The following is a 13,543-nucleotide window of genomic DNA, read 5'->3' on the forward strand; positions in this document are numbered from 1 at the left end:
CACCTTCCGAAAAGGAATTGTGTTAAGTCTGTAAGAATGAAGAATGAAGCAAGTGAGCGGCCTCAAATTGATTATTACTACTGAAAAGAGAATGGTGTAATTGCTTGTGAATAATGATTAAGCCTAATTAGAGTCAGTGTTTTGCTATTCCACTGATAAGAGCCACCTGTAGAGCCAAGGCTTCAGTGTATTCTCCATGAATAGGTAGGGTACCAACATCTTCACTTCTCTGCACCAAATAGACTAGATGAGGTTCTTGGTTTTCTTCCAGAGTGGAGCACCTGCCATGCAGTAAGCTCCCACAGATGTTTCTGAAGTGAGATTAAAATTTTATTTCTCTCTCTAATTTCTTTCCTGGGGTACTTGTAGTGGTTGACCTATTCAAAGTAGCCTTCGGTTACCCTTGTAATGAGGAAATACTTGTAATCTTTCTTTTCAAGTGTATTCTGTCTTTCTGAGTTTCATTACTACTTCATATAGCATAAAATTCCAAAGGAAAATATTTTGGGACCTAATGGAAGGAGTTGCTAATGACATCTGGAAGTTATTGCCATCCCTTCTGTTCTTCAGCGGTGGTGTGCTGAGGCTGCCGCGCCGGCTTTGTGGATAAAGATACTTTCCTGGAAAGAGCCTGTTTGTTCTCTGGCTTCATCCCTGCTGTTTGCGGTTCTGTGATGGTTGCAGCCTGCTGCTGTGTAACGGAGTCGAGGACAGCAGGAAACAGATCGGGGTATTGTGGAAAGAAAGATGTCGAAGATCTGGTTTTGTGTTAGTATTGGTAGGAACGGACAGCTGAGGCACTGGGTCAAAGGGCAATGGAGTTGGGGGGGCGGCTGTGCTGAGCTGGAGGTTTGAGTGACTGCTGTCCCCTTCCCACCCAGCGCGCGTGATGGGCACCCGCAATGTATGCTCTTTGTGGCTGGAAGTGCCTTCTGACGCATTCCAGCTGCCGTAAGTGATTATTTAAGTCTGAAACTAAGTAGTGAAATAACCTCTTCGCAAAGTGTTGTGGGTTTTTCCCCCCTCCCTTTTTTTTTCCCCTGGCGATCTGGTGGCTGGATTGGACAACAGCAGAAATGACGCCAGGTCAGGCAGGAGCGCATCCCCGCGCCTGGCTGACGGTGAGGCGGCATCTGGCTCGCAGGGGCTGTGGACCGCTCTCTGCGCCGGGAGTGCGGCAACCAGAGCGCTTCAGAGACCCACCGCTTCTTACGGAAACTTTCAGTAACATGATACAACGTTGGACCTTTATGTTTCTCATACTCCGTTAAAGTTTGCATGAGCACCTTGCTTACATGGGGCCAACACAAAGTTTAATACAATACTGCGGCAACTTTACTTTGTGGAATTAAATTGGTGTGCTTAATTTAAAAAAAAAATAATCTAAATCACACCTGAACTCTTTCTTTAATATCTCCTTAGAATTTAAATTATGTTTTTAGCTTTGGCAATTATTTAAAATGCTGATGTGTCAATCCCCGAAGAGAGAATACTTGTCTCGAGTATTGCCACTTGAAATTTTGGGAAGCCACACAGATGTTCATCTCCTCATTATGGAAATAATGTATTTGGTTAAAGTGTTGGTGCAAAGAGAGGGGAATACAAATTATCCTGCACCTTGAGAGCCATTTAAAAGTTTCCTTATGTTTAGACTGCTTTATTCATCTCTGCTAAGATGAATTCGGGGGACAAGAGAGGTCCCCCGAATGTGCCAGGTTTGGAAGTGCCTCTAGGGGTTGCCGGCCGTGGCGTTCCCGGGGCAGTGCCGCACGTGGGGCTGAGCACACGCAGCCGCCGGGGGAGATGCTGCCGGGCATTTGTCTTCTCAGAGGACCTCTGAGTGGCTCCGTGGTGATGAGGCCTGAGTTTCCCTCTCGAGTGCCATGATTGCAGCCTGACGGCTTCTTGGGTGCCCGTGGGGAGCAGAGGAGGAGGAGGAGAGGATGCAAGGCAGGAACTGGCAGAGGGCACTGCCTGGTGGTCCTCACGGCTGGGCAGGGTCCCGAGGGGGATGCTGAACTGGGGCTGGGGTAGCCCTGGGAGATGGAGAGGGAAAAATAGAGGCGCGAGAGGATGAGGAAGGGGTGCCTAGAGGATATGCTGCTCCTGAAATATTTAAATCAAATTGGAAAGCTTTTTTGCTTTCCCGAGAGCTGCAGGGCATTCCAATGACAAGTACTTAGGGTGGCGCAGTCGTTCCAGTGCGGGACACCATTGCCTCGAGGGCAGCCCGAGGGATCGCACCATATCCCCCAGCCTCAGCAATCATCCCCGTTATCTCTGTCTTTTCACTTACAAGTCTGAGCGCTTGGTCCAGCCCTACCTTGTGGTTTGATGTGATTAACGAGCACAGTTGGAGTGGAAGCTGAAACTTTGTGTGAACAGCCACAGTCGAGGAGACTGGGGAGAGGGAGGGAGAGAACAGTGATTATATCGCTCTGGCTCTCATCCGAGCACGCTCTGGCTGGGTGGCACTCTTAAAGCTGCCTTATAATCAAGAAGGCCTTTGTCAAAAATCAAGGAAGTAATTTTTTTTTAAAGACTTCATTAAAAAAAAAAAAGGAAGGGAAGAGTGCAGTGGAGTCTTCAGGTAATATTTTCTCAGGGATGTTATCTCAAGAGGAAGTCAAAAATAAGACGGGTAGCATGTCAACTAGTTTAAACTGAGAGACGACGCTGCTGTGCGCAGCCGGTTCCGTGCCGTCCCCCGGCGCCGTGCCTGGCTCGCCGCTTGTGCCCATTTCTGCATTGGCTCCGCCTGAGTGCCGCGGCTGCCACGTGCGCTGCTTAAACGATGGCTCTGCAGAAAAGAGGCATCCTGTTAAATCGCATTTCGTAAGAGCGTTGTTTCAGTCATCTAGCCACTGTTACCATGTCAACAGTAAAAATCGTGGCTACTCTCGATATCTGGTTGGGGGGGGGCTGTGTGTGTGTAACTGTGGGTCTGTGAGCGTGCATGTGAATTTTAGGATGTACAAATATATTTACGCATGCTGTAATTATTCCTGTTGACATGGTAACACTTCAGCGAGGCACAGGCAAACATATACCGAGAAAGAAAGCAAATTAACCCTGTGTATTGAAGGAATTGAATGCAGTGTAAGGAAGTAATATGTGAAACGCGGTGCGCTGTGCATCCTGGGGCTGCCCCGTGCGCGGCGGGGCAGGAGCGGTCCCCGCGCTCCCCTCCGCACAGCACAACCAGGTACGTCTCAGCCTCCGTCGGTACGCGTCTTGCCGCCTTCTCCCGCTCCCACCGCAGGCAGGAGGAGGACAGGCTTTGACTTCCATCCGTGTTTTGTTTGCTGGGAAGGGATAGCAACAGGACCGAGCATTGATTTGGGTTTTACAAGTTGATTTTTAGCACATGTGCCGGAACGGCACAGCCGGAGGGTGCATTGACCACCGTGTATCACGGGATGAGGGGAAACAACCTGTTGTGTAGCGTCACTGCGCGTCCTGTTCTTGGTGTGTCTGCTCACCTGGGGCATGAGCGGGGGGGGCAGATCATCTGTGGGGCTGCGGTGCCGATCCTCGGCAGTCCTCTGCGCAGCGCCGGGCAGCGACCGCGGCCGATCCTCCACTGGCGGCACGGACCTGCTCGTTAGTTTATTTTGCCATGTTCATTACGTGTGCTGATCGCTCTTTGGTTTTGCTGTTGTCAGTTATAACCTGTTGAACATACTGAAGGGTTACTCCAATCGCTGCATTGCAATGTAGAGGCATTTCTGTATTTTTATCCTCATTTTAAATTATGCAAGCAGATGACTTGGGTTTAAATGCTTTTAAGGGTACGCAACGTGCATTTTGTCTGCTGCTGCCATCAAAGGGAAGAAAAGCACTCTCATGTTCCGCGTTTAGACCTTCTGTATCTCTCTGATTTTACTGCTCTGCATTATTAAAATGAAACAGGCCATCTGTGGAGCAGCGTCTCCTGCTTAGTCAAAAAGGGTGGGAAGGAAGAACCTGGAAAACCGGTGGGGGCGAAGACATCAGTGCATACAAAGGGATTTAGGTAAATAGTTAATTGCAGATGAAAAACTGAAATAACAGCTCAGAATTTGGGGGGTAAGTATTATTAGTAGGAAATTCCGCGTGCTGACCCATGGGTCGGGCTCACCACCGCTTTGCTCCGTGTCCCTGGGTGACTCCATTTAACTCCATTTGAGTTTTACTGCTGCCAGATGAGATTAATGCAGAAGCTGATCTATTTTTCAGTAAAGCAGAAAGCAACAGATAATTTCAAGAAGAATGAGTATGCAAGTGAGAGGGAAAGCAGGCTATTAACTAAGTTGCCTTGTGATATGTTGTGGTTTTTTTTTAAAAAAAAAAAACACTACAAACTTTTCACTCATCTTCAGGTATGAGGAAAAGGAGTACTTCATGGATAAGGCCCTGCCAAGACAAGTAGCCCATTTTCAATAACTGGGCAGCAGGAAAGGATGAGTTACTGGGAGAGACGTTCTGCTTCTGGATGTATTTTTAAATCTCTTCTGTTTGGCCTGATTCTGGTGATAATCCTTCCAGCAGGTACAGATTCTCACTCGCAGGAGTAGGCTTGTCTGAGCAGCGTTTCTCCCTTGGCTGGCACTCTGCATACTGCAATTCATAAAAAATTATTCATTCCTGCAGCAGGAGTCGTCTGAATAAGGAGTGTTCGGCTGAAAGGAGAGCACCGTATGCATTAACCAACCCGGGTGACTTATATGGGTGTCAGCCTAGAAAGTCCCTCTGTGGCCGAAAATGCAAGGATCTTATGCATTATGAAGTCTGGAGTTGTTCGGGGGAAGAGGAGCACAAGCCGCCTTCATCCTCTGCCCCCCAACAACTCCCTCAGTGCGCTGAGGCACGGATCTGGTCTTTGTGTTGTTCGTAAAGCAAACGGCGGCTCCCTCTGGGTGCGAACATCAGCCTCCGGCTCGGGTGGGAGGAGGATCCGGGTGCTGTCTGGAAGAAAAACCCTTGGAAAGAGTAAACACCGATAAACAGAGATAAAAGCGAAATGATGGCTTTTCAACATCAGAAACAATTACATAGAGTGCCGCTAGCTGCCGTGGCAATGAACAGAACACACGGGAGAAATAAATTTAGGCTTTTCTACTGTTTACAGTGATAGAAATGGGAGCTCTGTGAAAGTCAGGAGTGCCTGAGGGCAATAAAATGTAGAATAATGAATAATAATAATATATCTCTATATTAACCTTTCTATTGGAGCACTGGCTAGACACCGCCTGGGTCGTGATCTCATTGCCGTGGCAGCTGTATAATTTTATAAAAGTGATAACGATGATACTTAGCCAATATATATCTATTTCCATAATAGAAGCTTTATAGCTTAAAATCCCAAATTTGCCCTAAATACGGCAAGCTGACTTTCCTTTGTCTGGGCTTTATGTCATGTATATTAAAAAGTCAAAAGTGACATCAACTAAAATGCCCCTTTTCACTGTTATAGTCGGCAACTGTTAGAAAAGAAAACAACTGCAAAGGATTTTTTATGGCATGAAGGAAGTTAATAAAATCACTTAATATAATGGCCTTTTTATTGAGCAAGAAGGTCAAGAAAATACCTGTATATATAGTCTATCCTAATGGCTCCATAACACTATGTAAGCGTGTGGCTTGGGCGACATAATAAAATCTGCAAAAAGGCTAGCTGGCTTAAAATTGATCTTATTGCTCCACGCCTAATGCTTTTATGCCAGATTTAATGTCAGTAAATTAAACTATTTTGGCGTGAATGCTAGAAAAATCGGAAAATTATTTGAGTAGCTGCTTTCACACTTGGCATCAGTAATCGTAGTAAGTGATGATTTACTAGCTGGGTAAACAAAAGTTGTGTAACTTGCGGCCATTAGTGTGGACAGACTTTGGACAAAACAGAAGAATAAAAATATCATAAACTGATAAAATCACTGCGCGTATGAAACTGGGTCGATATGTTGTATTTGCTCACGAGCCGCATGGGCTGAGAATGAAAACACTTCGGGCACATGAGAAATGCAGTGGGTCAACAACTTTGTGTTTTAATTAGGCTTAATTATTTTCCTTATTTAATAACTCCAGAGACCTCGAAGTCACTGCTGACACATGAAATAGATGCTTCACAGTGTGTGCGAGCGGTTTGGTAAACAAGAAGTGACAGAAGTCTCTCTAGAAAAAAATACCTGGGTCATTCAGGCCAACAGCACATTGTCATCGTGGATCTTCGTGAGCCACCCGCCTGCGCTCACCCCCTGACATACTGGGGATGTCACCTGCCTGCTGCTGGTTTCACTGGAGCCAGTTCAGCGTCAGATGCCCTATTTTAATCTCTTTCTTTTCCTAGGGGATTGCTCTTTTTTGCGTGCCTCCCTGCCCCCAACGCAGCCGTCTTCCTCATCGGCAGCCCATCCTTTCCCCATCGATGTGTGCCTGACGCCTTCCCCATGATAAATGCCTCCTCTCCTTTTTTCCCCCCCTCTGTAGTGCAGCTGACCATGGCAAACCACAGCCTTACTCTTGGAGCCTGGTTTCTCCTCCAAAGCACGTCAAATTCCCTTGGCCATCTCTGCCGGGGAAGCTGAGCATTATGCTTTCAGGCAGAAAATGGCCAACGTGTAACATCAGATGGAAGGAGAGATGCGAGATTAATGTTAGAAATAAATCATTTGGGGTTTTCTTTTTTGGAGTAAAAAAAGCAGCCACAAGTCGGCAAGTCTCATTTTCTGGTTGAGAATTGAGCTGCTCTTCTAAGCGTTCCTGGATGAACAGTGCTGTGGTGTCCTTCTTCCGTAGTGATGCTCTGGTCCAGGAGGAGCGCAGAGGGGTCTCTGAGCGTGGAGGGGGAGGCTGGAGCTGGGTGCGGGGCTGGCACGCTCCCTCCGGATGACTGACCGCGAACAGCTCTGGATTAAATGCCCAGATAAAATCTGAGATGCGGAGCAGGACTGCGGCCAGCTGGGGATGAGACACGGCCATCCTTCCCTGGCCATTTCTGATGTCAGTCGCTCCTGTCCTGGTCAAAGGGGGGCTCAGGCACCGCCAGCATCCTGCTGAGCTCAGCAGGGAAACAACCAAGAGTGCCCGGGTGTTGGTGGCATCGCAGCCAAGCGACGCTCATCGCTCCCCTCGCCTGGACTTCCCCAGCCCTCTGTAGTGCTCAGGATTGAGTCCCTTTCCCACCTGCCTGCCCCCTCCCTTTTTTTTTCTTTAAGTCTGTTTCATCACTATGTAGTTAATTTATATATCAATCCTGGGGTAGAAAAATAAATGAACGCATTAGGTAGTATCATCTCTCTATGTGTAAGAATAATGATTTAATCAAATCACAGTGATTTAAAGTAATAAGAGATTTATTTTCATTTGTAAAATCTCATAAAATAACTATCTATATCTCTTAGAGGTATTTGCTGAAAAAAGTAATTTTCGTAAGTATGATATATGGGGAACATTGGGAAATCACTAAATCTTGTCACACAAGTGTATTACTTGGCCACGTACAAGAGTAAGAAGTGATTATTCCCACTTTTACATTTGAGCTTCAAGCTGTTTTGCTTGGGTCATCTAATTCCCTGAACCCAAAACTCTTACGTTTAGCACTACGCACGTAAGTTGTCTCAATGTCTTCAATTCAAAAAGATTAAGTTTAAGCACGGGCTTAAGTCTGTCATTATTCTAGAGAACAGGTTTGTCTGTATTTCAACTTCGGTGTTTTTGAATCATATGCAGAAAAAGCATCTAAAATTGGATATGCATTTAAGATGTCCCTCTGAGTCAAACCCGCTGAGGTGGATCAGACGGCTTGCGTTCGCAGCGCAGCTTTGTGGTACGCGGGAGGTATAGAAATAGTCCTGACTGGTACGAGATTTAAGACAGAATGTATATTGTGTACATTTTTGAGGCAATTGCGAGCATTAGCTTTTTCCAAGAGTTAACAGATCACAGGTCAGTGTGAATCTGGTGAAAAGTTACCTAATCTTGCTTATGTCAATCCTCCTGGGATTTCGGGAGTTCCTTCACTCCACACCAACCTGCAAAGGTGACGCACTGTGTTTTGTGGTGTGGAACCGTGCGGTTTTGCCACGGGTGCTCGAGTGGTGCGGAAGCCCCCGTTGAGGGACCGTGTTCCCTTTGCCCCTCAGAGAGGAGCTGCCCGTCCCCACGCGGCACTGCCCGGGGGTGCGGGAGCCTTCTGCCCCGCTCGCTGCTTTGCGGCGTTGTGCACCGCCGTGCTCCTCAGCTCGTGCTCGTCTCTGCCGTGCCCGTGGCTCGGGAAGGACGAAGAACTGCTATAGTCATGGCTGATAAACAAATTCAGGTGACATCAATCCTTACGCACCATCTCACAGTATGTACGTGGTGCTAATCTTTGCGTAGATCCATCGTAGCCCTGTGGTTAGCGTTCAGAATACGATAATATAGATGTGTAACTGCTTTACTGTGCAAACTGCTCTTTAGTAGGAATTTCAGTCATGAAACTCATCGTGGGATTTCCTAAAGCCTGCTGGTTGCACGGTAGCTGCAGCACCACACTAGCATTTGCTGAGAACTGAATGTTTGGGTTTTGCTTTATGTATTAGCCACACTAATGAGTAACTCATGTGAAGGTAAAAAAATAGTAAGATCTTTAAATTGATCCCATTTTTAAATTGATCCCTCAGGAGAGCTGAGGAGGGACTTTTTACTAGGGCATGTGGTGATAGGAGGAGGGGGAATGGCTTCAAACTGGAAGAGGGCAGGTTTACATTAAACATTAGGAAGAAGTTTTTCCCTGTGCGGGCGGTGATCCCCTGGGGCAGGTTGCCCCGAGAAGCTGTGGCTGCCCCATCCCTGGAGGGGTTCAAGGCCAGGTTGGACGGGGCTTGGAGCAACCTGGGCTGGGGGGAGGTGGCCCTGCCCAGGGCAGGGGGGTTGGAACTGGATGGTCTTCAAGGTCCCTTCCAACCCAAACCATTCTGTGATTTTTCTTTAATTGAAAAATACATTTTTCCTGTAGTTTGTTTGTTTTTTTTTTTTAATTTGCTTTGAAGTACATCTAGCACAATTACCCTTCTGAAAATAATGGGGGGAAAAAAAATGAAATGGTGGTGATTTATTGGCTCCAATCACAGAGCAACAAGTGTGGTGTGTGTTCAGTTCAGCCAGTGTAGTTCAGCCAATCGTAATAACTTCTCTGACAGTGTTCTTGGGAATGATATAGGGGGGAAAACAACAGACCCCCCCCTTTCTAGGAGCAGTGAGAGTCCACTGAGCACTTTTTACGAACCTTTACATTGGATGAAAATCCCATCTGTGAACTGCCACAGTTCCATTAATTTAGCGGAGGGGTACAGGTTTCCAGCAGATAACACGAGACACCCTAGGTTTTGTCCTCGGGTGAGTCGTACCCCACTTTGTGTAAAAGTTGTAAATATTTATCAAATATAACGTGGTTCCCGTGAGCACGCTGTGGGCCTCGCTGCTGTCAGCAGCGTGGGACTCTCGCCACTTACTCGGTTCTGACTGGGGGGGACTTTCCTTGGCCCTGAGTGTGCAGGAAGGAGGGCAATTCGCAGAGTGATGCCGTCTGGAGGTCTTCTCCAGGATTTTGGCTGTGTGGGAGCAGTCGTGCAGCGATCCGCAATGCAGCCAGAAACAGGCAGTGGCTGCGCACCACTTCCACCCAGTAAGGGATTACTGGAAATTTGGCCTGCTACTTAACTCCATCCCGCTGTCAGTCAGGCACTTGCCTGCTTGTCTTGATCAATAGAAAATAATGATAAAAAATGTACACTCTTTAATAGGGATCTATATTCCTTCTTGCGAGTGCAGAGGGATCATTAAAAAAAATCAATGAGAATGTTATTATTTGTTATTAAATCTGTAAAGGTTTAGAGTAATTCTTATGGAATTCTATTACAGTTTTATCAAGACTTATTGATTTTATTTTATTAAGTTATAGAGCACTTTTCCCAGAGGTCAGTTAGTTTGGCACATTGGTAAGGTACAGTTTCTCCTTCTGAGCTGTGTATGTATTGCAGATCTTATGACTGAACATCCCCTTGGAAAATGCTCTTTTAATTAAGAGTAAAACTAATGCACGTAGGTTTACAGGAAAACACATTTAGCTTGTAAGTACCTAAAATCTGAGAGTATTTTCTAAATTTTCTTCTGACCCACCTACATGAATATTTTCCTTAGGAAAATTCAGCTCAGAAGTGCAGAAATCGTGCTGTCCTTTTCTAGAGACCATTCTTAAGTAAGTCACTAATTTGTTGTTAATTAAGTAGGAACAGCTGTGGCAGGAGGGTTTTACTAAACGATTTCCCTAAAATGTGGGAAACCCAGGTTAAACCCCTGCCGTAGCCGAACTACAGCAGGAGGGGGTCGGGGGCTCTGCCATCACAGGTCGGCTCTTTTTCCGCAGCTTCGTGCAGTTTTATTCTGCAACGTTTTCATTTCGAGCTGCAAAAACAACGTTAAGGGCCGGACGAGCCATACCGAGTACACGGAGTTGACTCCAATATTCAATAGTACTTAAATACGCCGCCGAGGTTTTCTCCTGCCCCATGGTGGAGGTTTGCTTGCAGGTTTCCATGATGTGATTGCAGTCCTTCAGGTGCCAGCATCCGCCTGGGGGCACGGCACCGAGTTGGTACGGCGTTGGCTGAGGGCTTGTCGTCCTTCCAAAGCGTCCTGATGTAGTTGTTGCAGGAGAGACCTACACATACATTGTAGTGAGGCTGCAGGTAAAACCTTCATTTGCTTTCAGGCTGTTTCTGTAAGACCCCAATACTTATTTTTCTAGTTTGATTTTTGGAGATGATGTCCGTTGTGTCTTATGCGCAGTGGGCTTTGGATATGAGTCATGAACAGTAGACTCGGAATTAGGAAAATATATATTATAGTCGGGTCAGTAGTACACAAAGCTAATACAAGGAGACAGATTGACCCCGCTCCTAATCGTCTCTCTTATTTGAAAACATCTGTTTGCATGCTGTCTATTTTTATCCCGCAGTGGATGGATTGCTATGCTAATTTAACGATGCCATATGTTTTTCCTCTGACTCAATTTCATTGTGTGGAGTGCCAGATTGAGTCAATTTACCCACCTATTTCAGTGAGAGAAATTGTTGGCTGTGGTGCAAGGAACTTTTTTCTCTCTTTCAATGGAATATGTATTTACTGTCATTTCTAACTGCAAATTCAAAAGGAACCATGTGATCACGCAATATAGAGAGATGATTTAGTATCTACAAGAACTTGCTGCCTCTGTGCTTCCAGCCCCCTCTGCAACGCTGGTACGAGCTGTAAAGCCAAGTAAAGGGACAAAATAGATATTCTCAGATTTGCATCTTCAATGGATTTGCATTTCTCAGGTGCCAGATAATTTACCTCTGAGCCTCTCAGTGTGCAGCCAGTCCTCTTTATGATCGATCTGCTATATCCAGGTTTCCGATTTGAATACCTCAACAACCTGCTTGGTAAAAGGAAAAACTCTTTTGCAACCTCAACTTGGGATTGCAGTTCTGGAAGGTTACATGGAAAATATTGAATCTGAACTGCGTCTGTAAGCAAAAGCTCTGATGCTGCTCACTGCGGGCTAAAGACAGACGAGGAAGGCTTGGGAAAACTGCTGGGCACTGGGAACAGCGGCCAATGCCCTGCTCTTCACACAGGCTGCTTCCAAGACTGATACAACTCTCTGAAGAGAACGGGGACAGCCTCTGTGCTTCCCAGGGGCTGTCGGGTTTGGGAAAGCCTGTAAAACTGAGCGGGGATTTGAGGAGCCAGGAGGCTGCGCCCTGGCTAAGGGGTGCAACACCCATCGCCCGTGTTCCTGGCACCTCTCGGGCAGAGGTGATGAACCTTTCCCGTGCTGTGCGCCAAGAATACCTGGCTGTGACACTCCATGTGCTCTTCCCTCTGAGGGGATGAGAGAATACAGCTTCTGCCAGCTACAAAAAGGAAAAAAAAAACAAGAGAAAAAGACAAAAGACTTTGCGTATGAGTGCGTAGACGTGCATGAATGTATTTGTCCTCATGCAAATCTTTTGTTTGCCAAGAAAAACCAAAAGTATTGCATTGTGAGAAAAATCCATTAAAATGAGCATGATCTTTGAAGGGGGATTGTCTGAGCTGTTAAAGGATATTTGGCTCGGGTTTAAACTATAGAATTTAAAAACTTGATAGAAAAAATCCCTATACTATGGCAGGTCTAATATGTTATCAGAATTTAATAAACTGTATACTTTTGTAGTAGAGTTTTAATTCTTTTTATTTGCCCTCCTGGTTTGTAAGCCTTTGGACATACCTTTTCTTTAATCACTATACACACACGTGTGTTTGTATATGTACATGTGTCTATATGCAGTGATATACATTTCTGCCAAAAAAATAAGTAAAACCAAAGCAAAATATGTTTCTCCTCTAGCAAGTTGGTGAGGTGCTAAAGAAAGATAGAGTCTGGTTAAGAGCCATGTGAAAGCTCTGAAGTAGTCACCGCCACACAGCTATTCGATAGTTGTTATGTGGTTTCTTTCAGTGAGTACAGAGGACTCTGTATTTTCCAAAAAAAAGATGACTCAGGTGCTTTAGATACCTTTACTGCCCTTCCACTCAGCTGTTAAAAATTAGAATTTTTTCCCCATTATTTTAGTACTGGAGTTGTATGTCATGTTTACTCTTGCGGCGCTGCAAGCTGGTTGTGGCTACGTTCCCTCAGGAACCAACGCGATCTCACAGGTCTAAGGAAGGAAACCTTTTTTTTTTTTTTTCCCCTCCACTTCAGGATGTCTCATCCAAACACCCGGTAAAGAGCGGTGAGGCACAGTTACCTCTTAGAAGTTTTGCTCTCTGAGTTTGTCTGTACTTCTGTGAAAAGAAATTAAGGGAAAAATACATGCTACGAAAACAATGAGGTGTACTGATAATGGCCAGTTTAGTCGGATGAAAGTGCCTTCTCTGGAGGTCTGGAGAGGTTAATTACAAAATTAGTTGTATTGAGCTCAGCCTAATATCGGCTGCACCATATAATTTATTTTCATTCCTTACTGGTATATGTCTAATCCATGCTTTATGCTTATAACTCTTTTTTTTTTTTTTTAATAATAATAATCTCTGTTTTACCTATATCTTACCAAGCTTTATACCTCGCAGTTAGTAGCAGAGTAATTAACTTGCAAGATGCAGCTGATTAGATAAAGCGTGCAATGGATTTCCTTTCTTTCCACGGCCCTCTCCTGTGGGTAGAGACGCGAACGTGTGCTGGATGTTGAAGAAGATATAAATAGAGTATTTGTTTTTCAGGCTGCAGTACGTCCCGAGCAGCACAAGTTAGACTTCAGCTTTCTACCTGTCTCCTTCTCCAGGGTTCGATGCCTATTTTACCTCCCGCACCCTGGAGAACAACAGGAGGAACGTGTGGTTTGCAGAGTACTGGGAAGAGAACTTCAACTGCAAGTTAACCATCAGCGGGTCAAAGAAGGAAGACACAGACCGTAAATGCACAGGTAACTTCATTCGCTTCACCCTCTGCGTGCCACCGTAGGTGGCTGCGGCGCGATGACTGCAGAGCTGATGT

The 13,543-nt window shown here is 45.7% G+C and overlaps 1 protein-coding gene across 1 annotated transcript in view; it reads left to right on the forward strand.

The window, feature by feature from the left end:
- The window catches only part of GRM7 (glutamate receptor, metabotropic 7), a 318,538-nt gene that overhangs the window by 219,101 nt on the left and 85,894 nt on the right, over positions 1-13,543 (forward strand). The window contains 1 exon segment of the mRNA XM_009882884.1: positions 13,332-13,472. Within this exon segment, the coding sequence (XP_009881186.1) occupies positions 13,332-13,472 (141 nt within the window).

Source organism: Charadrius vociferus, unplaced genomic scaffold, assembly GCF_000708025.1.
Source record: "Charadrius vociferus isolate BGI_N301 unplaced genomic scaffold, ASM70802v2 scaffold433, whole genome shotgun sequence".
Taxonomy (NCBI): Eukaryota; Metazoa; Chordata; class Aves; order Charadriiformes; family Charadriidae; genus Charadrius; species Charadrius vociferus.